The 27,341-nt window shown below is 42.1% G+C and overlaps 3 protein-coding genes and 1 non-coding gene across 4 annotated transcripts; all 4 read left to right on the top strand.

The window, feature by feature from the left end:
* The first annotated feature begins 804 nt into the window (after positions 1-804).
* On the top strand, positions 805-3,389 carry LOC18019793. The gene is made up of 2 exons (XM_006402751.2): positions 805-1,430; positions 1,879-3,389. The coding sequence occupies exon 2, from the start codon at positions 1,915-1,917 to the stop codon at positions 3,226-3,228; it is 1,314 nt and encodes a 437-aa protein (XP_006402814.1). The 5' UTR covers positions 805-1,430; positions 1,879-1,914; the 3' UTR covers positions 3,229-3,389.
* Positions 3,390-3,786: 397 nt separating this feature from the next.
* TRNAS-GCU lies at positions 3,787-3,868 on the top strand. Its single transcript has one exon. It is a non-coding gene; the product is annotated as a tRNA-Ser (tRNA).
* Positions 3,869-5,310: 1,442 nt separating this feature from the next.
* LOC18019792 (E3 ubiquitin-protein ligase SINAT2) lies at positions 5,311-8,451 on the top strand. Its single transcript, XM_006402750.2, has 4 exons — positions 5,311-5,519; positions 6,414-6,724; positions 6,796-7,182; positions 7,785-8,451. Exons 2-4 carry the CDS (start codon positions 6,506-6,508, stop codon positions 8,103-8,105), a joined length of 927 nt encoding a protein of 308 aa, XP_006402813.1. The 5' UTR covers positions 5,311-5,519; positions 6,414-6,505; the 3' UTR covers positions 8,106-8,451.
* Positions 8,452-9,406: 955 nt separating this feature from the next.
* LOC112087144 lies at positions 9,407-14,457 on the top strand. Its single transcript, XM_024157158.1, has 4 exons — positions 9,407-12,256; positions 12,372-12,767; positions 12,877-13,681; positions 13,748-14,457. The coding sequence occupies exons 1-4, from the start codon at positions 9,407-9,409 to the stop codon at positions 14,455-14,457; spliced, it is 4,761 nt and encodes a 1,586-aa protein (XP_024012926.1).
* Positions 14,458-27,341: the final 12,884 nt, after the last annotated feature.

Genomic DNA, 27,341 nt, shown 5'->3' with positions numbered 1-27,341 from the left:
CATCTCAGAGATTGATAAAGACCTGCACTTCAAGGTTGACATTTTCCTTCCCCTGTAATTGTGTATTGTATCGATATTGGTCAAGTCAAGTAAAGATCCTCAGGTGAACAAGAACTTCTTCCTTTTTGGAATGGCCTATCTATAGCTAGTATCAGAGAGCTTTTGTTTTCAATTTTGGATAGCTCTTATCCTCTTGGTTTACTAAGAGTTGATGAGGAGAGAATAGGTACAAGAAGCTACTTCTTGGAATAAGAAGCTACTTTCTTCTGTATTATAGACCATTCTAAAACAAAAAGTTCAAAATAAAATTGGCAGAGTATATACACTTGCTAAATTATCATATTTATTGGACGTGTCAGCTAGCAGAGTTGATGAACCCTTTAAACTTAGCGAGAGTCAAAAAATGTGATTTGCATAATAAATTGCACTCCTATAACTTTGTATGAAAACGAAGAATATATAAAGATTAGCATCTAAATATGGGTTTTCACACCAAAAACGAAGGACACCTAATGAGATTTGGTATACATTTATTTATAGACATCATTGGGTATCTTTTTAAGAGATCAAATAATATATATAAACAATAGAGAGGTGCACATTAACAGCATATTTTTTTCTATAATCAGAAAAGAAACTCGTCTCACAAATGATTCTAATATTTCCCTAGCCGTCCGATCACAAGAGAGCGTGATCATCGCGTGGAACTTTAAGAGTTTTAGACTGTTCTTTGCCTGAACCGGAGCGTACCAGATTCCTCTCCCTCTCTTCTCTCTCTCTCTCTGCTTAGAGGTTTCGGTTCGTTTTCCCACTTAGCAAATTTTGACAAGATTTGGACGTTTGTGTCTAAAGGAAAAAGGGCGAATTTCCATGGCGTTGTGGGGTGCTTCAGCTAGCTTTCACGAGCTCTGAGCTTGGTGTTGTAGCTGATTGAATCAACCATTTTTCTTCTGATTTTACCGACCTAGTCCAGTTCCAGGTCGTTGATTGTTCCTCTCTCCAGCTCCAGATTTTCTGATTTTTTTTTTGTTTTATCATTTTTTTGGGGGTATGATTTGTATCGGTTTCTGGGTTTCGTAGGCTGATTTTTGCTGGATCGAGAGTCGACGAAAGCTTGGGTTTTGTTCAATCTGGGTTTTTTTATATATTAGAATTGCAGATTTCTCAGGCGGGGACTTGAGAGAATTAGGGTTTTCTGATTGGGGGTTTCTTGATGCTGTTATCCCCTAATTGTTTTTTGGAGATCTAGGGCTCAGTAATGGAATAATGGTTGGTCTCTTGCCATCTCTATTTGTAATTAGCGCCTTGTTCGTCCAGAGACTCGGTTTCTTCTTCTTCTTCTTCTTCTCTTCGTTAACCCATCGTTATCATTTGAATCTGAAGCAAATCTGAGATTACACCAACTCTCTCGCCTGTAAATTGCTTCCGCGGTAAATATCTCTTCTTCTGAATTTCTTTATGTTGAATTTAGATATTCAGGATTGAATCAGCATTTTTTCTATTGCAAAGCTCGAAATTTTGCTACATATTTGCTTCTCCTTTTGTTAATTCACCTGGCCTTAGCTTTTCTTGTGCACCATCTCTTAGCTTTTAAAGTCTGGCTTTGTCTTCTTGTTTCACTAATGTTTTTAACGTTGTCTATGTTCTTTTTGTTAATGGTTTTACTTATCTTGGGTGAATATATTACGAAAGCTTTCGCATTGTGTTTTTGTTTGTCGAGTGTGTGCCTGCAAAGAAGCTAGATTGATTGTTTTTATGAGATCTACCTATTTGATTTTGTTTGATATGACTTTCTTTGTTCACCTTTTTGAAGTTTTATCAAAACAACTTGTGAACCCGAATAAGCTTATATTGGGTCATCGTATCTCCTCCATGCAGGATAATAAAGATCCTGCGAAGTACAATTGTTTATTGATGGGTGAGGAGTTAGCTGACACAATGAACCTGGATTTGAATCTTGGGCCTGGTCCTGAGTCAGATCTCCTACCGGCACCAAACGAGACTGTGAATTTGGCTGACTGGACTAATGAGCCTTCTGAGAGATCCTCGGAAGCTGTGACGAGGATCAGGACCCGGCATAGGACGCGATTCAGACAACTTAATCTCCCAATCCCGGTTCTGTCTGAAACCCATACCATGGCTATTGAACTGAACCAGTTGATGGGAAGTTCTGTAAATGGAGCTTCTTTGCAGACTGGTGAGGGTAGTGAAAGAGGCAATGAGGATTTGAAAATGTGTGAGAACGGAGATGGAGCGATTGGGGACGGTGTATCGGAGAAGAAAGCTGATGTCGAGAAAAACAGTGGCAGCGACGGTAACTTTTTCGACTGTAATATATGTTTGGATCTTTCAAAGGAGCCGGTTCTCACCTGTTGTGGCCATCTTTACTGTTGGCCTTGTCTATACCAATGGTTACAAATCTCGGATGCAAAGGAATGTCCAGTTTGCAAAGGAGAGGTGACCCCTAAAACCGTGACACCGATCTATGGGCGTGGAAACCATAAAAGAGAAATTGAAGAGAGTTTAGATACTAAGATCCCTATGAGACCCCACGCGAGACGCATCGAGAGTTTGAGGAATACAATTCAAAGGTCGCCTTTTACAATACCGATGGAAGAGATGATTAGACGTCTACAGAGTAGGTTTGACAGGGATTCAACCCCGTTACCTGATTTTAGTAACCGCGAGGCGTCAGAAAGAGTGAACGATCGAGCCAATTCAATTCTTAACCGGTTGATGACTTCTAGGGGAGTTAGATCAGAGCAGAGCCAGGCTAGTGCTGCAGCAGCCGCCATTGCAGCAGCATCAGAGGATATCGACCTGAACCCGAACATTGCTCCTGAACTTGAAGGAGAAACCACCACAAGATTCCATCCTCTGTTGATCAGGAGACAGTTACAGTCGCACCGAGTCGCAAGGATCTCAACGTTCACCTCCGCTTTGAGTTCTGCTGAGAGGCTCGTAGATGCGTATTTTAGAACTCATCCATTGGGGAGGAACCACCAAGAGCAAAACCATCATGCTCCTGTTGTGGTTGATGATAGAGACTCATTCTCAAGCATTGCAGCTGTTATAAACTCGGAGAGTCAGGTGGATACTGCAGTTGAGATTGATTCTATGGTCACTCTGTCGACATCTTCTTCGAGGAGAAGAAATGAGAATGGCTCCAGGGTTTCTGATGTAGACAGTGCAGATTCTCGCCCGCCTAGGAGAAGGAGATTTACTTGAAACAAATAAAAAACAAATCTTTCAATCTGTGGAAGATGATGAAGAAGAAGATTGTAACTTTATTTTTCTTGGTGCTTGTTGGTTTGTTGTATTTGTTTTGTAACTTTCGCAATAGGGATGGTATTTTAATCAAAGTTTTATGATCTTGTCTTTTTCAGGAATATATCTTTTCTGATTGAACCTGGCCATATTTTCTCAATCCAGTGAATCCAATGTGGAATGTGTTCTTATTGGACTCGTACTGGATTATAGTTCTTCGAATATATTTTAGATCATACTAATCTACTCTAAATTATAAATATCAAGTTATCTCTATGGATAAAAGTCAAAAGCCAAGATTTTGATTCTATCTAAAAACTTTTATATCGAGAAATACTATTCCACTCTAAAGTCAACCTAACATTTTGTTGGATTTTAAGTTGACAAAAAAAATTCTTCAATAAGAAAATAATTGAGAAAAGTATAAATCATGAATCTTCTAAACATACAGACAATGTTGGCATCATGTTGACAGTTTTACTATAAATATATATTATACTTGCAGATTCCTGTCAGTAAGTCGCTTTGGCCGAGTGGTTAAGGCGTGTGCCTGCTAAGTACATGGGGTTTCCCCGCGAGAGTTCGAATCTCTCAGGCGACGTCATTTTTTTTTCTGTTTTTGCTTTGACGAATATGTTACAAAACGATATATGTGGTTCTCGAAAAAATCCAAAATACTTTAAGTAGTGTACATGTCACATGCGCACAGCGACATCCGACACGTAAATTATTCTTGTAAATTATCTTCATGTTTTCTTTCAATTATTTCACTTTTGATGAGAACAAAACTCTTGAGTTAAGATTTTTTTTATTTCTGGCATATTATTATGATATTAAAAAACCCCGCATAAATACATTCACACGATGGGGAAAACAATTAAACCCCACAAAAAGGGTCATCTTCAACTATTTTCAGGCTTTCAGCAATTACTATTAGAATTGAAAAAAATTCGTGAACATTTGTAATATATATAAGCTTCAGCCTTCAGCATGTTGCTAAAATCTATCAGCTTAATAATGCTCTGTTTAATTAAATATAATTTTTCGTTTATATCCTTAGACCATCTTCAGTGGTAGAGTTTTTAATTTGAGATTTTAAACAAATAAATATTAATATTATAATATAATATAATTATTTAATTAAATTTTAATTCTAAAAATTAAAATAGACTAATGAGAAAGTGACAAATGTAGAATCTCTGAAAAATGGGGTTTTCAAATAAGAGTTGTAAGGATTGATTCTTATTTTTTAATTAATTAAATTTATTTTTAATCTCTTAACATTTAAAAAAATTTCTAAGAACCTCCCCATTGGAGGTGCTCACAGCACAAAAATGATTGACAAATTCAAAAATACTCCATCAAACATGTCTAAGTAGACTAAAATTACGTCAATGGCAGGTATTAAAACTTTGTTAAACCTAAATTTTAAATTGAGAGAAGACTCATTTATTTAAGAAAAAAAACTCAAATGATGTGTGCGGGAAAAGAGCGTCGTCTCGGTATTCGATGCACGAACTCTAGCCAATAAGATAAATAATTTGAAATGGTTATTAGATATTTAGCAATTGGTCACTATTTTGTATTTTTACTCAACAGAAATTTACTTTTGGAGACCAAACTGGAGAGTAGAGACTATCATTTCAAAGTCTTTACCTGCTATTTACTGCTTCTTTTGTTTTTCACTTACAAGTCACAAACGTATAAATGGTATTATTTTAGGGGATAAAAGTATTATTGGAATTTTGCATAAGTGAAGAATGTGATGCAATAAAAATTTAAAAACGAGGAAATACTTTTCCTTTTATGTTCTGTTAGATATCTGAACAAATAAATACATAAAGAAAGTACTCGAGCGTTGTAAGTTGTAACGCACCATAATGGGAAAAAATACTCGAATAGTAATAATCATGAAGATAGTAGTACAAAATAGGATAAATATAAATAATTGTAATTAAGAGAGATTAATATATTTCTTAAAAAAAAAGGGAACCACCTTCGTGAATTGTGATTCGGTGGTTTTAAAAGTGGAATAAAGACAAAACAGAGACCACCATTAATGGCTTTCACCGATACGAACAAGACAGGACACAACCATCCTCCTCCGCCTCCTCCCGTCTGTTTTCGTTTTCTGGGAAATCCTCAAATATTTTTTTTTTTTCAAAAATCGATCGAATTCTCCTCTTAATTTGAATCTGAAGCAAACCAAAAACTGATAATCACGCGAACGCTGAGTCTGGAATTTCCTCCGGGTAATGAACTTCTTCTCCTCCTCCTTTTGAATTCGGGGATTTTTTTTTTTTTATATAATTTTGAAATCGGGGAAAAAGATCGAGCATCACCGAATTCTGAAATTGGTTTTCGGGTCGGATTCTCGGGCCGGTGGTGCTTTATCTTTGATATCAGGAGGCATCATGTGACGAATCTAGCTCACTTTTTTTTGGGGAAATATATCTCGTAAGGTCAAATAAAATTTCGAATTTTTGGGAAAACCTTTTCTCTGTTTTGTCGTCTTTGAATCGTTTTGATTCAATGGTGGATTGTGTGAAATCGTTTCAGTAGGGCAAAGATAATGTTGAGATTTATGATATTGGGGTTGTGCATTTTCAAACACCGTTCTCTATAGACTTCTGGTTAAACCTGGTTTAGATTGAACTTTGAAACCTTGCTTGCACGATCTTTGTTAGCTGTCAGAAGGTTAGATTTTCTTGATTTCTGTTCTAGTTAGATCCATTATTATGTTTCTCTGTCTAGTTAGATTGAAAAGGATTGTCTGTAAAGAGGCAATGTTTTTACTATTTGTTTTGTTATCTTCTTTGATGTTCTGCGATTGATTACTGTTAACTGTTAAAGTCATTGGAATGTGCAAAGGTCTAGCTTTTAGCATTGTTCATAGCTTTAGGCCTATTGCTTTGGTACCTACCTGAATGTGCATTTAATGTTTTACCTCAATTGTTTGTTTTCTTTGAATTATCTCATTTTTATTCTTTTGTTTTCCTTAAGAAGCTAACAGATGCCAGAAATAAAGTAAAAAGACTTGATCAAGTGAACTAAGTATCTGCCCCTTAGTCTACTTTTTTCTCAATTTATATGACATGTGAATCAGATAAGCTTATATTGGTCTTGATTCCTTTCTCCTCCTGCAGAATAACAAATAGATCCAAAAGAAGTAAATCAACTGACTACAAGTGAGATACAAGGGCATCTCATTCTATTGAATTAGGGATTTGGACTCACCATGGCTCCTGGAGGCAGTGCTTTGAAAGAGGTCCTGGAATCTAATTCGACGGGAATGGATTACGAGGTTAAAATGGCAAAAGTTGAAGTTAATAATAACAAACCTACAAAGCCAGGTAGCGCAGGCATTGGAAAATATGGGATGCATTCGAATAATGGTGTTTATGAGCTTCTTGAATGTCCCGTATGTACAAATTTAATGTACCCTCCAATTCATCAGGTCTGTCACCTTTTTCTACTTAAAGATTTGTAATGCAATGTTCATGTTCTTAACGATGTTAAATTCTACAGTGTCCAAATGGCCACACCTTATGTTCAAACTGCAAAGTGAGAGTGCAGAACACATGCCCCACATGTCGCTACGAGCTTGGTAACATAAGATGCTTAGCACTGGAGAAAGTTGCTGAGTCGTTGGAAGTTCCATGCCGGTACCAGAATTTGGGGTGTCATGACATTTTCCCTTACTATAGCAAGCTTAAGCACGAGCAGCATTGCAGGTTTAGGCCGTACACTTGCCCTTATGCTGGCTCTGAGTGCTCAGTTACAGGTGATATCCCCACACTAGTTGTGCATCTCAAAGATGATCACAAAGTCGATATGCATGATGGATGCACTTTTAACCACCGTTATGTAAAGTCAAATCCACATGAGGTCGAAAATGCTACATGGATGCTTACGGTAAAATTTTCTTCTTTCGATATGTTTCCTTCTCTTTTCAAAGGTCTTAAATTTAAAGTCCGACTCAGGTTATTTCTTTCAAATGAAATTTTCACGTAGCTTGTGTTATTATATCACTATTGACTTTTGCTTATTTTATTGTCATTTGACATAAGCTTCACATTCACCTTCTGTCACTCTCTTTATCCTGAAGCATGAATTTTTCTTGGCTCTAGCTCTCTTTCCAAAAAAACAGATTGGATCCTTATTAGGAACTATTGTAATCTCCATCTTTAGTTGAAGCTACTTGTGCTACTCTTATTTTGCCCAAGTTTGCATTAGATTTTGGATTTGTCGATCCGCTGCCATGAGCAGAAGGCATAGGTTCACATTCCTGCTCTGTTAGCGCAGAAAACTCCCTTATTGGCTGCTTTTCCGGTTCTCGCTTTGTTCCTCTTTCTAAGCCCAATTTTCTCTCAGTTTACTTTTGTTTCTGCTGGCTCAATAAGCCACATCTAAAACGGTTGCTCTCTCATTTTTATCTTAGTCTTTCATCACATGTTACTTTGCTCTTTATCTCGCATCTTGGTTTCTTAAGTTTTGTTTTTTAAATCGGATTCCAGGTGTTCAACTGTTTTGGGAGACAGTTCTGTTTACACTTTGAGGCGTTCCAGCTGGGGATGGCTCCAGTGTACATGGCATTCCTTCGTTTCATGGGAGATGAAAACGAGGCGAAGAAGTTCAGTTATAGCTTGGAAGTAGGAGCTCACGGACGTAAACTAACATGGCAAGGGATCCCTAGAAGCATCCGTGACAGTCACAGGAAAGTCCGGGACAGCCAAGACGGTCTCATCATCCCAAGAAACCTCGCACTCTACTTCTCTGGAGGGGATAGGCAAGAACTCAAGTTGAGAGTGACCGGTCGAATCTGGAAAGAAGAGTAAATCGAAAGGAAGCAACAAAGAGTTGATTGAAAAATTGATGTACATAAGAAGAAGCCTCATGGAGAGCTAATGATCATATGGAAGATTTGGAGTTTGTTGTCTGGTTTTAGTATGTTATAATTGAGTCTTCTCCGATGGGGATGAAGGTGAGATGATGATGATGATGATAATCTTCTATGATGAATCAGTTTGGAGGGAGCCATTGTTACTATTTTGTGGCTGCAAGAATTATATTTTCTCTGTACTTTTTTGGGTTTTTTCTGTTGGGTTTTTGTGGTTTCAGACAGGATGTAGGAAAAGTAAGACATGATTTTGGCTATTGTTCTTGTTGTAAAACAACCATATACGAATCAGTTTGGTGCGTTTTCTTTCAATTACAATGGTTATTGTGATGCAAGACCATCATTGGAACTTGTTAGAGACTACATGATGACAGTGTCCACAGGAAAAATACAAGATTTTTGTAAATGCAGAAATCCAATGTAAATGGGATTCAAAAATATATTTTATCAAACTTGAAAATGTTATATTTTATAAAAATGTGTAAATGAAAACTCAAACATTTTTTTTTAAATTACGATTAGACTGCAGATTTATATATAAAGATGTGAAAATTTTATTTGTGGGAAAACTTTAAATCTGTTACCATGTGTCCAACTCCCAACTAATCAAATTAGACTAGATATTGTTAGAGGTGAAAACCGCACTCCGGTTTTCTCCGGTACAAACCGAGATCGGCAAACCATAAGCTCGGTTTACGAAGAAACGTACCGAGAAAAGATGGGCCGAACAAAGATGGGCCGAATACGGTCCATCAGGCCGAGGTCGGTGAGAAACCTCTCAAAGAAATAGAGAGTTTCCGTGAGCTCGGTCGAAACAGGAAAGTTTCCTAATAGAAAAAGGAAACTTGGGAGAGAAAAGGAAAGGAACCGAGAGAAAAGGAAACTCCTCTCGGCCCCATATCGTCTAAGGCGGGCTTGAATACCGACTTAGGAGATATATATAAAGGGAGACGAATCGACACCAGAGAACACAAGTTATTTTTTCCCGAGAAGACTTAAAGACTGAGAACTCATTACGATAGCTTCTTAGTCGCATTAAGTCTTAGTTCGTTATTACCTATCGAAATAACCGAACTCAGTTGTATTTTGCTTGATTCGATCTAATAAAACCGAGCTTCCGATCTAAATTACTGTTTAGTCCCTTGTCGATATTTGCATATCAACAAATGGCGCGCTAGGAAGGGGGTTTAAACAGATTTCTCAAGTTTTAGATCGGACTTCGGAAAGATTGAATCAGCGATGACAGACCAAGCCAACATTCACGAAGAAGGAAACCCTCTCGGTGGAAACAACGCTAACGCCCCAACAGAACAAGGAGGAGGAACTCCTGGAGAAAGCACTGGAACTATAGCCGGCCAAACCCCCACAGCCGTAGGAGGTTATGGAACCGAACTACTGCTCCAAGTGTTCAATGCCCAGTTTGAGGCTATCAACAAAAGAAGCGGGGAACGCTTCAGTCAGATGACGGCACAGATCACCGAGCTCAGTGAAGCACGAACTCCTCTTCGAGTTCGGAACATCATAGACGATCTTAATACTGACGGAGATCCAGCCGGAACTATGAGATCTGCCGCAGTCGGGTCAGCGAATGCACCAGCGTCGGATTTAAGCCGAGACGCCGAGCTCGAAGCAATGAAGGCGCAGCTTCGCGATATCACCTCAAAAATACACCAAGCCACGAGCGCGGCTCCGGAAATCGAGCGCGTCATTCAGGAAACACAGAAGACTCCCTTCACGTCGCGCGTAGCAGGAACGCCGGTCAAACACATGGAGAAACTAAAGATAAAAGTCTATGAAGGCAACTCTGACCCCCGACACTTCTTGACATCGTTCGGCATCTGCATGAACCGATACCAATTCAGGTCCGCCGAGGAAAGAGATGCGGTTCAGTGCCAACTGTTTGTGGAAAGTCTGGGAGGAGTAGCCCTCGACTGGTTCTCACGGCTCGAAGCCAATTCGATCGACAACTACAAGGAGTTAACAACGGCTTTCGTCAAACACTTCTCCATGTTCATTGGACAGAACACCAAGAACTCCGAACTCTGGCAAATAGCTCAAGGACCAAGCGAGAGCCTTCGCGACTTCATCCAGCGCTTCAAGACGATCGTCGCCAATTGTACGATTAGCGATGAAGCTGCTCTCTTATGTCTTCAAAAAGGAGCTCGGATAAAGACTAGCTTCCGAAGCGCGATCACGCATAACCCTCCGCAGACGTTAGAAGATGCGTTGCACCGAGCTAATACTTACATTGCTGAAGAAGAAGAAGAAGCTGCGTACGAGCAAAGTCACTCAACGAAGCAACCCGAACGTCCGAAAGCCGCGACTAATGAGCCGCAGTCAGGATACGGTCGAGGATATGAGAATCGCAAGAAGTTCTACGCCAACGCAATCCAACAACCGAACAAGCAGTGGAACAATAAATGGGTCCGCGGTGAAGAAGACCAAGACGAGTCATTATTCTGCGAATTCCATAACCGTAGAGGCCACAGCACCGAAGAATGCAGACATCTGCGAGAATACCTACTCGGCCTATATCGAAAGGAACCAATCTCGGTCGATGATCTCCGACGTTCGAACGTGTCTAAGAGCGGCGGGCAACTCTCAATTGACGATCTCCGTCGTTCACATATGCCTCGACCAAACAATGAACAGCTTGAGAAAGCACCCGCCAAAGATCCACCAACTCCACCGGCTTTACCGACACTACCACCGCCACCACCAAATCCACCTGTTTTGCCCGAGCAACAGAAACGGAATCATGATGACCGAGCACCAGAGAATCACGCTCTTAAGGCGCGGAAACGCGTCAACATGATAATGGGGGCCATCGAAGCTTGCAGTTATTCGGTCCGAGCCATCAAAGAGTACAGCAGACAGGCCGCCAGCGCGCCCAATGCCCCGCATGATCCGCCGAAGGGAACGCCCTTGGTATTTACCGAGGCCGATACAATCAGGCTGCATAAACCACATAACGACGCCCTCGTCGTCGAGCTGCTCCTCGACGACGTCGAAGTTAGCCGCATTCTGGTCGATACGGGCAGCTCGGTTAACGTTATCTTCAAGGATGCACTTGACCAACTTGAGTTGGCATCAGATAGGATTGAACCGTTTATCGAACCACTTACCGGATTCGATGGGGAACGTTGTATGACGGTCGGCATGGTCAACATTCCGATCTACGTCGGCGGAGTCGCAAAGATTATCAAGTTCCTTATCCCCGATAAACCGGCGATCTACAACACTATTCTCGGAACACCCTGGCTACACGCAATGAAAGCAGTCGCCTCGACGTACCATCAATGCCTAAAGTTCCAGACTCCCGACGGTGTTTATACTCTCCGAGGAAACCAAGCCGTTGCTCGATCGTGCTACATAAACGAATGCAGACTTCATTCGGCCAACCAAGCTTGTGTTATTAGCTCGTTAGGACCGACTGACAAGCTCATCATCCAGAATACAAAACCTAAACAGGAGTCGATCGTTCAAGTTTGCATCGACGAACTAAGGCCAGAACGTCAAGTCGGAATCGGCGCCGAGCTCGACTCAGTCATCCGCAAGCCACTCATTCACTTTCTGAAACAACATTCATCGACCTTCGCTTGGTCGGCAGAAGATATGCCCGGGATCGATCCACAGATCGCGTGTCACGAGCTCAACATTGATCCCACGTATAAGCCGATCAAGCAGAAACACCGAAAGCTCGGACCAGAGAAAGCACAAGCCGTGAACGATGAGGTCGAGCGTTTACTCAAAGCCGGATCTATCACCGAAGTCAAGTATCTAGATTGGTTGGCAAACCCCGTGGTCGTAAAGAAGAAGAATGGTAAATGGAGGATTGGCGTCGACTTCACTGACCTCAATAAGGCGTGTCCGAAAGATAGCTTTCCATTGCCTCATATCGATCGCCTTGTGGAAGCAACTGCCGGAAACGAACTCCTCTCGTTTATGGACGCGTTCTCCGGTTACAATCAGATTCTCATGCATCCGCAAGATCGAGAGAAGACATCGTTCATCACGGACCGTGGCATCTACTGCTACAAGGTCATGCCCTTTGGCCTGAAGAATGCTGGAGCAACGTACCAACGACTGGTAAACCGGATGTTCGCGATGTCATGCCCTTTACATCGATGATATGCTCGTAAAGCCACTCATCGCTTCCGATCACGTTGGCCATCTTCGCACATACTTTGATATCTTGGATCAGTATGGTATGAAGCTTAATCCAACTAAGTGTACGTTCGGCGTGACATCTGGAGAGTTCCTCGGATACATCGTTACACGGCGAGGCATTGAAGCTAATCCAAAGCAGATCGCCGCTATTCTCGAGCTCTCATCGCCGACAACTAAACGCGAAGTTCAGCGACTTACCGGACGTATCGCGGCACTTAACCGATTCATATCCAGATCAACAGATAAGTGCTTGCCTTTCTACCAACTTCTTCGCGGTAACAAGCATCTCGAATGGAATGAGAAGTGTGAAGAAGCCTTCGCCGAGCTGAAGAAATACTTGTCCACTCCGCCAGTTTTATCCAAACCAGAAACCGGCGAGACGCTTTATCTTTACATCGCGATTTCAGAGTTCGCAGTCAGCAGCGTTCTTGTTCGAGAAGATCGCGGCGAGCAGAAGCCAATTTTCTACACAAGCAAGTCTCTCGATGGATCGGAGTATCGTTATCCAATTCGCCTTTGCCGTGGTTATTTCTGCGCAGAAGCTACGCCCGTACTTCCAGTCTCACGCAATCGTGGTCCTGACCGATCACCCTCTTCGTACTTTCCTCCATAGCCCAAGTCAATCCGGACGACTCGCTAAGTGGGCTATCGAATTTAGTGAATATGACATCGAATACCGAAATCGAATAGCAACGAAATCTCAAGTCCTAGCAGATTTCTTGGTCGAACTCCCACCGGAGCTCGTCGAAGATAAGCCGGTCATACAACCCTGGATTCTTCACGCCGATGGTTCATCGTCCCATAAAGGATCCGGAGTCGGAATTCTTCTAAAATCACCCGAAGGAGAAGTTATCGAGCAGTCGTTTCGTCTCGGCTTCCCAGCATCCAACAACGAAGCCGAGTACGAAGCATTGATTGCCGGACTACGACTCGCCAAAGGCATCGGCGCCGAGCACGTACACGCCTACTGCGACTCTCAACTCGTGGCTAACCAGTTTCACGGCGAATACGAGGCCAAGAACGACCGCATGGACGCATACCTCAAAGTCTTTAAGGATGTCGCTTCGGAGTTTTCTACCTTCGAGCTTACAAAGATACCTCGAGATGAGAATGCAACCGCCGACGCCTTAGCCACACTCGCGACTAATTCCGATCCTGACCTTCGGCGAACCATCCCAATTGTGGCAATTGAGCGACCAAGTATCGAGCCCGCTCCGAACTGCAACATCATTACAAGACGATGTGACTACGAAAACCAACCCAATCTCGCCCCACCACTCACCCGGAGGACGAAACCCAAAGAGATCATTCCCGATCACGACAACAATACGGACGAGCTCAATGGTAATGAATCCGATCCCGAAGACGAATCTGAAGGATAACACGTTCCAATCGATATCGAGGCCGAAGGCGAGGACGAACCCGAAGATTGGACCTTAGAAATCGTGGGATACATCGGAGACGGAACAGTCCCTGCGGCTAAATGGGCAGCTCGGCGCCTTAAGGCTCGCGCAGCTCGATATGTGGTCATTAAAGGTACTCTTCTCAGATGGGATGCTTCCGGTGTACTTTTGACTTGTGTTCGCGGCAACGACATCATGGAAGTAATGCAGAAGTTTCACGAAGGAGAAGGAGGCAATCACTCCGGAGCTCGGTCTTTGGCATTCAAGATTAAAAAAGGTGGCTATTACTGGCTCACTATGCTTTCTGATTGCGAGAAGTATACGGCACGCTGCGAGAAGTGCCAACGTCATGGTCCGATGATCAACCTTCCTACCGAGCTCCTGATGACCTCGACCGCACCATATCCTTTCATGCGCTGGGCAATGGACATCATCGGTCAATTTCGCCGATCTACGACTCAGAAGCAATACGTTCTCGTCGTCACGGACTACTTCACCAAATGGGTTGAAGCCGAAGCATATCCCGAGATTCATGGAATCGATGTCAAAAAGTTCGTCTGGAAGTTCCTCATCTGCCGACACGGAGTCCCGTACGAGATCGTTACGGATAACGGAACCCAGTTGACTTCGATCGTTTTCCAAGATTTTTGTGCTAAGTGGAAGATCCGACTTAGTTTCTCTACCCCACGGACTGAAGAAACGACTCGATACTGCTAAGGGAACTTGGGCAGACGAACTCGACGGCGTCTTGTGGTCTCACCGAACTACACCGCGACGCTCGACCGGTCAGTCACCATTCTTCCTCCCTTATGGCATAGAAGCTATGTGTCCAGCCGAACTCAACGTCCCAAGTATTCGCCGAACTATGCTTACCCAGCAACCCGACGCGAATGACAACATGATGATCGACGCACTCGACTTAGTTGAAGAACATCGCGAACGAGCATTGCTCCGGATACAGAACTACCAACAACTTGCAGCTCGTTACTACAACAAAAAAGTTAAGGGCCGTCACTTTGAAGACGGCGACCTCGTTCTTCGCAAAGTCTATCAAAACACAGAAGAGAAGAACACAGGAAAACTTGGCGCGAACTGGGAAGGACCATATCAGATTATGAAGGTTGTTAAGCCCGGTGTTTATCAACTCATGAAGTTAGATGGAACTCCGATCCCGCGATGTTGGAACTCAATGCATCTCAAACGATACTACTACTAGTTCGTTTCGAGCTTCGCAAAAAAAAAAAAAAAAAAAAATAAAAGCCTCCGAACTACTTAGTCGGAGCAAAAATCCCTTTTGTACTTAGAACTACGAATGGCTTGATCCCTTTAAAGGGTACGTAGGCAGCTCATAACCGAGTCTAGCTATAACATCAATAAAATTTTATTAAGTCAAATATGACTAAGTTTTAGTTCGGAAATCACAAGGGACCGAACTCCTTGTCTTTACATCGACTTCCTGGCCAGTTGTTCGATAGCATTCCACATGAATGCAAACTTAAAAGCCGAGATCCGTCTCGCGAGCACCCACATGGTGTCGTGGTTAAGCCACATATCAAAATCCGGGCCCAGTCCCGCAGTTGAATTTCTAATTCACCAAGAACAATAAGCCGAGCACATCTCGCATACTTAGCTTCGACTTAGAAAAACCTTGAACTCGTTTCGTACGTTTACAGGAGTTCGAACTAGTTCACTCTTCCAGTACGAAATGATTCACTTGGGTTCCCCAGGCCGAGCTCGTATGCTCGCACAATAAGCCGAACTCCTGAGATTCGCACTATAAGCCAAGTTCACAACACTCGCAAAACGTAAGCCGAATTATCGCAATTCGCTATCAAAAGATGAAAACCACGTTCAAATATCATCTCTTATATACCGATCTAGTACTTGAGCACTAATCTCAAATCATTACCGACGAAACAAAGTTAAAATTCGAGTTAGATGCCGATCTACTACTTGAAAGATTTTTTCTAAATTTTCAAGGCAAGAAATAAGAAGAACGAGCATATATTTAAAAGCCTCCTGAAAGGCAAACGAGTTCAAAAGAAGCCCACCAAGGGCCCAGAAAGAAATAAAAATTACAAAAGAACCCATGCAAGGGTAGTCGAGTTCGATTAAAAAGAAGAAAGGAGAAAAACTAAGCAGTCTTAGAGGTGGCAGTTTGATCGACCTTCAGCATCTCTTCGTTAGAACCGAACTGCTCACCAACCATCGGATCCTGAGCGCTTTGAGTCGCGTTCACAGCCGGCGCATCTTCTTCCTCAGCAAAAGGAGACATCCGTTTATCCTCTTCGGTAAGGACGCAAGCGTCAACCGAACAGAACTCCTCCAGGGCCTTGGTGTGCTTCGCCTCAATGTCCGCCACCATCTCGGGTGGAACCTCGTACAAACCTTTCCTCTTGAGCTGCTTGATAAAACCGAGGACCCCAGTGAGTTGGTTGTAGACCGGGTACGGCTTACGAGCTCGATCAGCGTCATCCAAGCTTTGGATAACCTTCTCTAGGCGCTCGCAAGCCTTTGCGTGCACACTCCTAGCCCGAGCCCTCCAATGTGCCACCATGTCCTGCAGCCGCCCTTTGTCTTTCTCGAACTCCCTGGAAAGTAGGCTCTGGGCCTCAGTCAACTCGGCCTTCACCGCCTTCAGCTCCGCGCTCTCACTACAAGAAAGATTGGGTTTTACGTCGGCATATATCGACGTAAAATCGACGTAAAACAGCATTTTCGTCGAATTAACGACGAAAAAAAATTCATCGTAAAACGATCGTCGTAAAACCAAAATCGTCGTAAAATCGTCGTAAAATTACCAACTCCGGAAAATCGTCGTAAAATCGTCGGAAACTATTCGTCGTAAATGCGACGTAAAATTTCCAACGGAAGTACAACGAAAGAACTCCAACATAAAAACGACGTAAAATCGATGTAAAATTACATCGATTTAACAACGATTAGGAGACGAACAATTTCAATTAAGGGAAACTAATTTTTTAATTGTCGATGTTAAATCGTCGTAAATTTTCGACGTAAATTCGACGTAAACTTATTCGACGTAAACTCGTCGTTAAATATTCGACGAATTAAATATTTAATTTATAAATCGACGTAAATTCGTCGTAAATTTACGTCGATTTATAAATTAAATATTTATTTCGATTTTAATTTAATTAATGAATTTTGAAAATAATAAAAAATTAAAAATAGAAAAAAACAATTTAAATTCAAAAATAATTTATAAATAAAAAAAAAATTTAATACAAATTGTTTTTTACAAAAAAACTAATCTACAATGTGATTTCGTTATCGTCGAGGTTCAGATCGACGTCACGAGGAGGCTCTCCGTCTTGGCCGCCCGTCGCTGCTGGACCGTCGTTTCCCGTCTGCACTACCGGAGCCGAAGACTGACCTTGCGTCTGCTGGTCCGATGGTCCAGTACCGGAAGTACCACCGGTCTCAAAGACCCCTCGTGCTCGCTGTTGCCTCGCTCGGATTGCGGAACCGCTTCCGCAATGATGTCGAAGAGACCGTGCATCTCGGTGAGCTCCTGCTTCTGGGCCACTTGCTCATGCCTGAGAGTGGTGATCTCAGCATTGGCCGTAGCAAGCTCCTGGCGAAGCTGACTCGGATCCTCCTGCGTGCGGAATCCGGAAGCCGAGGCGGCAGGACAGTCTCTAATAGAGCCCATCCCTAAAGTTCGGCCCTTCTTCTTCGGAGCAACCTACAAATAGAAAATAAAAACGTTAATTATTTATTAAGTAATAAATATAATAAATTTTTAAAAAAATTGAAATAGATCATACCGCTTCGAAAATCTGGTCTTGCTCAGCGACGGTCAACGGTACTTGGATAGTACCGTCAGGTGTGGCCTGGGTCTCCCGCTCGGCGATCCGCTGCATAGCGGCATTGTAGATCTCCTCGGACCGAGCGTCGACAAAGCTCCCGTCCCTCTTCCGGTGAGTGGTCTCGAAGAGCTTCGTCATTGGAGGTAGTTCTCCTCCGTTCTCCTCGGCCTACGAATTAGTAAACATTAGTGAAAAATATTTAATAAATTATAGCAATAAATAAAATTAAATTAAAATAATAATTACTTACCATCATGAGACGTCTTCCCGCAAAAGATATTTGGCCAGAAGTGTGCGGGGTCACTAACTTCTCACCAGTCACCGGATCGACCCGGTTTCGGACGGCCGAACACTTAGCAGCGGTGGTTTGGGCATGCGGGTCCAGCCAGTACGCCTTCAACCCGTTCCAACAGGTAGTGGACATGGAGCTCGGCTTTGCGTCGTCGCCGTCGGTCTCCCATTTCCGCTTCCAATCGGAAACGGTGTTGACTAGGCGTTTCTGCGCCTTCAGCCGGAAAGCTTCGTGGACCGTCTCGTTGATCCCGATGTCCCAGTTCCACCGTTGCTGCAAAAGAAAACAAAAAATTAGATAAATAATATAAAAGTAAGATTAATTGAATTTTACTACAATTTAAAATGATATAAATAATATTTAAAAAATATTACATACCGCAAAGCACTTGTACCAGGTGTCGAACGTCTCTTGCGACACCTTGCTCCAATTGTAGTGTGGCTCCACGAAATGACTCTTAATTGTGTCGGAAACGCTCCGACCGACACAATTATCCAAACTAAACCTATGAAACAAAAAAAAAACTTATTACATTAATATTTAAGTAAATTAAAACATTAATTTAAAAAAATATAAAAAACTAAAAAGTTTACTTACCAATAAGAGCCCGGTTCCGCTTTTTCGGGAACCAGACGTCGTAAAGCCCCCCGTCCCGGTAGGGCTAGTAAATCCTCAACCGTAAACTGGGCATACGGATGAGGAGGGGCGGGTACCGGTTCGGCAGCCGGCGGTGGAGGTGGTGGTGGAGGCGATGGTGGAGGCGGTGGTGGAGACGGCTCCGCGGTATTCGGAACCTGGGAGGCTCCGGAAGATGAAGGGACATCGGTCCCGGTGTTTCCCGAGGCAGACGCCCGGGAAGAGTGTCCGTCCGCCTAAATCTAAGAAATTCCGATCCTAAATCTACCAAATTCCGAGCCTAAACTAATTCCCGACCTAAACCGTTTGAATTTCTACCTAAACTAATTCCCGACCTAAACCGTTTGAATTTCTAAACTATTTAATAATAAAATAATTTAAAGTAATTAAAAAAAAATAATTACCTTTTTTATGCGTCAAAGGAGGAATGCAAGAGAGGACGAAGCAGAGAGAGAGGAAGGAGAGATAAGCGACGAAATGAGGAAGGGGTGAGGTCCTATATATAAAATTTATATTCGTCGTAAATTCGACGTAATAGTTACGTCGAATTTACGACGAATCCGTCGTAAATTCGTCGCAAAGGTCCCACCGTATAATAAAGCGAATAAGACAAACACACGTGGCTGTATCTGGGCTTTGCGACGATTTTACGATGATCCGTGTTATTCGTCGTAAAATCGTCGTAAAGTTACGACGATTTTACGATGATCCGTGTTATTCGTCGTAAAATCGTCGTAACTATAATCATAAAAATTTAAGACGGCTGTGTATCCACAAATCGTCGTAAATTCGTCGTAATATTACGACGAATTTACGACGAATTATACCAAAACTGATGAAATTCAAAAATTGAAACATCCATAAGGACATACAAGCATGTCTATTCATGATAAATGTGGTGTGTATAACTTTCTAGCATGTTTACATAACTTAATGAAGAATTTAGTAAGATGTAAGATAAATCCATACATCTTGTGTAAATGTATATAACACCTTAAGATTATTTGATAAACACATATATGTCAAATTTTGAATTTTTTTTTTTTTGTTTAGAAAGTTGTTTTACCTTATGAGATGGTAAGACATTTTATTCTCTTCATCAAAATCCCCCCTAAACCCGAGAAAAGATAGATTATAAGATTTAGGGGTTACATTTCGTCGTAATCTCGATGGTATATTACGACGGATTTACGACGTTAACACCCATTCGTCGTAATCTCGATGGTATATTACGACGGATTTACGACGTTAACACCCATTCGTCGTAAATTCGTCGTAATAAAACCACATTTCTACAAGTTCCTGAACCTTATACTACAGACCCTTATATAATACATCAGTTTACTTAGGAAAATAAACCCAAAAACCATTCTGTAAGTTGGGAAAGCTAAACCCTATAGGGTTTAGGGTTTGCATTTTACGACGAATTTACGACGAATTCCAAAAAAATCGTCGTAAATTCATCGTAAAAGTCAACATATGTCCAAGTCAACACTTTAACAAATTTTCATCAACATTTAATTAGTTTTCATTAATTGGCTTTAATTAATGTTACATTGAAACGTTCAAAGCATGCAATTAAATGTCAACATATTTAATTAGTCTTCATCAACATTTTCCTCGGTGTCCTCATCATCATTGTCATCATCATCACTGCATTGAAATTCGTCAGCACCTTCTTCAGTTTCGTCCCCATATAGATCTTCGACTTGTCGATTACGTGGATCAACATTTTCTTCAACATCCGGGTGCTGTAATGTCGACACAATCATCTTGTTGCATTGGCGGGAGATCTACACCATCAATTATACCCCTTGGAGCAACTTTGACAACCGCCAGCCATGAAATTCCCGTATTCCGAACTCGAGGAAATGGAACAAAGGTGACTTATTCTGCTTGAGATGCAAGTATAAAAGGCTCGAACTTATTGTATCGCCGAGATGCGTTTACATCTACCACTCCGAATTTGTTAATTCGCACTCCACGACCTACCGTAGGATCAAACCAATCACATTTGAATAGAACAGTTTTCATTCTGACTAATCCGGGGTATTCCACTTCAATTATCTCTTTGATGATCCCATAAAAGTCTACTTCACCTCGTACACAAACTCCATAGTTTGTAGTTGCCCGTTGAGTGCCATGACTATAAGTATGAAAAACATAGCCACGTGTGAAATACATAGGTGCAGTAGTTATCTTCGAAATAGGACCTAGGAGCAACTCATGAAACCATACTGCATATGTCATGTCATCATGCTCGACTTGACCTTTTAACCACAATGCATAATGTTGGTCTTTTCGCTTGTTAATTCATCTTCTGAAACACCGTCAATGTATTCTCGGACTTGACTGACGAAAGTGCTGAAATTTTAAAACATTGTTAAGGACATTTCGTCTGTTCAATCAAATTTTAATAATACATGGTTATAATTATGTACCTCTCGTAAGGTGCCAATTCCTCGCAATTCAGATGTATATATGTATGTGCGCTGTGGTAGTCTTGTTCGTTTGACCAACAAGTTTCTTTTAGTTTCCCACTTAGACGTCCAATTGGTGAGAATATATCAGGCACACCTTCTACTGCGTAACTTTGTCCTACACCCCCATCGTCGTAACGTCTTGGAGCCCGTTTGCGTGTACAAACCTTTGGAGCAAAGTAATAAGACGTGAAATGAGAAGTCTCTTCTGTCAGACTTCCCGCCACGATAGACCCTTCAACTTTTGCTAAGTTTTTGGCCTTACCCTTCAAATGCTTCATAAATCGTTCAAACGGATACATCCACCTAAACTGAACAGGTCCTCCTAAATCTGCTTCATGAGGGAGGTGTATAGGTAAATGTTCCATAACATCGAAGAAAGCAGGTGGGAATATTTTCTCTAAATTGCACAACAATATTGAAATATTTGTAGACAGTTGTGCAACTACATCTTCTGATAATGTCCTTGTACTTAGATCACGGAAGAAAGCTCCAATGCCTCCTAGTGCCTCATGGACATGTCCCGATAGGAGTTCAGCAAACGCAAAAGGAAGTAACCGTTGCATAAACACATGACAATCATGACTTTTCATCCCTGAAAACTTTTGTCCTTTATCCACAGATTTAGCCAGATTAGATACATATCCATCAGGAAATTTCACGGCTGATGATACCCAATTAAACAATGCTGTTTTTTGTTCAGCACCCAACCGAAATACAGGAACAGGTGCTTTCCCATTACTCACCATATGCAACTCAATTATGTTACATATATCAGGTAAGTCCATCCGTGATTTAACGCTGTCTTTGGTTCTTTCTTGGACGTTCAAAACAGTATGCATGATGTTATCGAAAAAATTCTTCTCAATGTGCATAACATCAAGATTGTGTCTAAGCAAATGATCTTTCCAGTAAGGCAGATCCCAAAATATACTTTTCTTGTGCCAATTGTGATGAACCCCATATCCGTCAGGCATATTCGCAGGAGTGTGCCAATTTCTTCCAAGGGGGACCGTTTCAAGTCCACCCCAATGATCTATTTGCGCTTCAAGCTCTACTCCAGTTAGGTACACTGGTGGAGGGAGACGAACCAATTTGTTCTTTATAAACAAACGCCTATTTCTTCTATATTGATGGTTTGGTGGTAAAAACCGACGGTGGCAATCAAACCAACAGGTTTTCCTAACATGTTTAAGCTGAAATACATCAGTCCTATGAAGACAATAAGGACATGATAACCTCCCATGCGTTGTCCAACCTGATAGCATTCCGTATGCCGGGAAATCGCTTATTGTCCACATAAGCACCGCTCGCATCGTAAAATTTTTACCACTCGAACAGTCATATGTTCGTACTCCAACATGCCACAACTGGTTTAACTCATGTATGAGTGGTTGCAAAAACACATCAAGGGCCCGCTTCGGGTGATTTGGACCAGGGACTAATATACTTAGAAACAAAAACTCTCTTTGCATGCACATATCTGGAGGAAGGTTATATGGCGTAAGAATCACAGGCCATAATGAATATTGCCTACCAGACATACCAAATGGACTAAACCCGTCAGTGCAAAGACCAAGATAAACATTTCGCTTAGACCTAGCAAAGTCTGGATGTACGGTGTTAAAATGTTTCCAAGATTTCCCGTCAGACGGGTGAGTCATTTTGCCATATGTTTGTGAATGTTCTGCATGCCATCTCATCGACGCAGCTGTCCGTTCGGATTGATATAGTCTTTTTAACCTATCAGTGATAGGAAGATACCACATTCGTTGGTAAGGAATCTTCTTACGCCCAGCAATTTGCGGTCTATATCTTGGCTTTTGGCAGAAACGACATTCTTCAAGCTTCTCATCATCTCTCCAAAAAAGCATACAATTATCAACACAAACATCAATCATCTCAGAAGGCAATCCAAGACTAAAAACCAGCTTCTGAATTTCATAATACGTTTCAGCAGCCAAATTATCATCTGGCATATACTCTTTAATAAGATCTGCCCAATCGTTCATGCAAACTTCAGATAGATTGTGATCAGTTTTTATTGTCATCATCCGAGCTGCCAATGATAATTTTGATAAACCTTCCCTACATCCCTCGTACAGAGGCTGTTTTGCTGCGTTTAACATATCATAAAAGCGTTTCGCATCTGCATTGGGCTCCTCAACAGTATCAGCATGTGTTTCATGAAATGCATCAGTAATCATTTCATGCATCCTATCATGATCTTCACCCTGAACTTGACTACTTTGATAATCATTGGACGCTTCAAAATCCACATGTTCTTGATGATTACTACTACTCCGTGCAGCCATCTGACCACTACTTTGACCATATCCCTTTCCATGCTGATACCAAATAAAGTATTGGGGCATGAACCCTCTATTCAATAAATGCTGCCAGACAGTGTCAATAAGAATATGTTTCCTATTTTTGCATTTCACACAAGGACAATACATTTTGCCGCTTTCAATTACAGTTTCCAGAAGGCCGGCTTGGTACATGAATATTTCCAATTCGTTTTTGAAGTCTTCAGTCAACGACCCATCACCATTTTTGGGCGTATACATCCACTTTCGTAGATCGTATATAGACATTTCAAAAACAAATATTTGACTTTTTGTTTCTGAAATTTGATAGAAATTTCAACTACTAAAAATATTACTTAAACATTCAAAGACTCAAAAAATTTGTGTCTTTATATGTTTTTTTGGTTGATGGAATAATGAGAGAAGAAAGGGTATATATAGAATTTTTTGTTTGGTTACCAACATATTACCATTGCATATTTACATCAAATTTACGTCGAAATAAAATTTACATCACATTTACATCGATTTTACGTCAACTACAAGATAGAGGACAATTCGTCGTATTATCGATGTAAATATTACGACAAGATTACGACGAAATAAAATTCGTTCTTTATTCGTCGTAATATCATTGTAACATTACGACGATTTTACGAGGGTTATTTTTTACGTCGAATTTACGACGAAATTTTTTATCGTCGTAAATTTACGACGACTACAAATCGTCGTAAATAATTCGACGGAAAAGCCCCTCTTTCTTGTAGTGTCTCCTGTTTTAATAGCTCCACCGAAGAGTGCAGAGTCTCGTTAATTTGAAGCTCGGTGGCGAGACGCTCCTCCGCCTTGGCTACCCTTTCCTCGAGCTCGGAGACCCTTACTTGCTCGTCGAACAGGGCTACTTCGTATGCAGCAACCAAGTTATTGGTCTGACTGGCGAGCTGCACAGAGGAAACAAGAATTAAAACTCATACTTGGAGAAATGTCCAAATCTATAAAACCGTAAGTAGATTACCACTGCAGTCGTGTGAGCGATTCCCATGTACATGTTGGGAAACCGGAGCTCGGGAACCGAAGGAAGGCTTGGAACCTCTGAGGAAATTTTGTGATAAAGCTCGGCGCAGGCATCTACGTTCTCCTCGAAAGGAGTCTCCTCATCATAGTCAAAACAAACTCGGACCCTCTTAGCCGGCCCGTGCTCTGGAGAACCCTCGACATGGTCTCTGGTTTGCCTCTTGCGGGAGTGCGAAGCTTCAGCTCGGTCTTGAGAAAGAGCGAGGTCTGACGCCACAGCCGCCGGTGGATCGATCTCAACGGGTACATCTTCCACCCGAGGAGAATCCTCTGTCTTCTTAGTCTTCTTCGAAGACTTCTTCTTCTTCGTCTTCTTCTGACCAACCTGGTCAGATGAGTTCGTAGCAGGTGGCAACTCCTCCGGCTGTACATTGGCCTGTTCGGTAGCAAGGACTGCGGTCGGATCAGCCACGTCTGGTTCCTCCTCGTCGAAGAGAGTTGGGATCTCGTCTATTGAAAGCATCCTGGCAGTTCGGGTGCGTTGAGTTCGCGACTTCGGTGCTTTGCGTTTAGGAGCGGCTCGAGGCTTGCTAGCTCGAGTTTTTGGTTTCCACGGTTTTGGTTCGCGAACAGAACCTACAATAAAAATCTGTCAAAGGAGGAAGTCGAAGCAAATAAAGAAGTAGACTGAGTAAAAACGGAATTTAGTAAACGGACCTGCTTTCTTAGCTCGGCGCTGAAGGATTTCTTCACAAACTTCAGGCCAACGACCCTTACCAGCTTCACTGAAGGCTTCTTGGAACTCAGAGGTGAGTCCGGAGTTGAGGATAAGGCTCGGGAGATGACGACCTGCGAAAGATGAAACAAAAGAAAGTTAGTCAAAAATGAGGTCAAAAATTAGTAAAAGTATAAGCTCGTCTAGTTCACCGATCGGAATCTTCCACTCCGATTGAGTTGGGATGTCAGAGTTGCTGACGGTGAGATCGTTCATCTCCAGATAAAAGTAGAGAGATTCCCAGTCGTTGAATTTACTGGGCTTCGGTCCAGTAACAATATTCTTCTTCGGCTTGGCGTTCGCAGCGAAGAACCACTCCTTCGATTTGTGGATGTTGACCGAGAAGAGATCTTCAAAAAGCCGACTAGTTGGATCCCTGCCGAGCTCGTCGCAAAGAGATATGAACCCTACGTAGTTCGTTATCGAAGCTGGCATCACTTGCGAGCAACGCCGCGACGATTGCAGTAGCCGATCAAACGAGAAGGAATTGGGAAGGAGAGCCCGCACTGCTTAAAATACGTCAGATAGATGCAGAGGAAGCCCTCGGGGACGTCCCATGGCCGATCTCCAGCTTCCGGGATGATAAAGACAACTTTATCTTCAAGCCCGTTTTCTTCAAGCACGGCACGAACGCCGCCAGGAAAAATGGAAGAAGAAGGTACGGTGTGGGGGCGAACGACTTTTCGTCTCGGAAGAGGTGGTGATGCATGAATTACCGCCTCAAGATCTTCTTCGGCACCTCCTGTTTCAGTAACGTTTTCCTCGGCATTGCCTTCTTCAATCTCCTCGACCCCTTGGATCTCCTCAATCTCCTCATCGATGTTCGGCCCAGCACGAGCATCTGTCTTACGAGCTTCTGGTTGTCCGGTCACTTCGACTCGTGGTCGAGAACGGCTACTATTGGCACCAACCGATTTTGAGTTTTTTCGGATTAACTGTGGAGGGTTATTCTCTTCTTGAGACGAGTTCGATAGATGAGGGTTTGAAGAGGAAGAGCTCGGTTCTGAGGATTCGCGACGATCTTCCGGAAGGATTTGGTTAGAAGAATAGTTAATTGAAGAGCTGGAAGACATCTTTGAGTTCGGAAAAGTAGATCTAAAGGGAATCTGAGAGAAATGAAGAACAGTATGAAGATCAATTGGAAAAGAATGAAGATTGATCGGATAATTTGAAGATCGAACGGAAAACTCGAAGGTAACTCGGAAAAATCAAGGATTCGCGGCGGCGAGAGTTGAAGAAACGAGAGGAAACAAAGAACAAAAGCTAGAGAGAGAAATGAAATCTAGAGAGAAGGGAGAGCAGCGTACCTTATATATGCTTGAGGCAAGAATAATGAATGCGATAAGAAGTTTGCCTTTTATACACAGTGGGAATCGTGGGTTCCTCGATTTTCGCAAGGATCCCGTAATTCACGCGCCTCATTGAAGACAGGGGCGAAACGTCCGGGAATGCGAATCGACGGCAGTTGCCGAGCTCGGTTCGTGATCCATTAACTAAGAAATGAGTTCGACTGAAAGTCATCCCCTTTCACCGAAATGAAGGGGGGGCTAACTGTTGGAGGTGAAAACCGCACCCCGGTTTTCTCCGGTATAAACCGAGATCGGCAAACCATAAGCCCGGTTTACGAAGGGACGTACCGAGAAAAGATGGGCCGAACAAAGATGGGCCGAATACGGCTCATCAGGCCGAGGTCGGTGAGAAACCTCTCGAAGAAATAGAGAGTTTCCGTGAGCTCGGTCGAAACAGGAAAGTTTCCTAATGGAAAAAGGAAACTTGGGAGAGAAAAGGAAAGGAACCGAGAGAAAAGGAAACTCCTCTCGGCCCCATATCGTCTAAGGCGGGCTTGAAGACCGACTTAGGAGATATATATAAAGGGAGACGAATCGACACCAGAGAACACAAGTTATTTTTTCTCGAGAAGACTTAAAGACTGAGAACTCATTACGATAGCTTCTTAGTCGCATTAAGTCTTAGTTCGTTATTACCTATCGAAATAACTGAACTCAGTTGTATTTTGCTTGATTCGATCTAATAAAACCGAGCTTCCGATCTAAATTACTGTTTAGTCCCTTGTCAATATTTGCATATCAATAGATATGTAGAATGTTATATGAGTTAGGAAAAAAAAAACCAGTAAAATGTCTAATTCAAAGTCAAACTATCAATTTTAATTTTACGCTTTTAAAAAAAATTCATTAACGCACATTTCAATAGCGAAGAACTTAAACTGCAATGTATCAAGCTGCAGATATAGTACAGGAG

The sequence above is a fragment of the Eutrema salsugineum genome, unplaced genomic scaffold, assembly GCF_000478725.1.
Source record: "Eutrema salsugineum unplaced genomic scaffold, Eutsalg1_0 scaffold_19, whole genome shotgun sequence".
NCBI classification, from domain to species: domain Eukaryota; kingdom Viridiplantae; phylum Streptophyta; class Magnoliopsida; order Brassicales; family Brassicaceae; genus Eutrema; species Eutrema salsugineum.
This window is presented reverse-complemented; position numbering and strand designations above follow the sequence as displayed.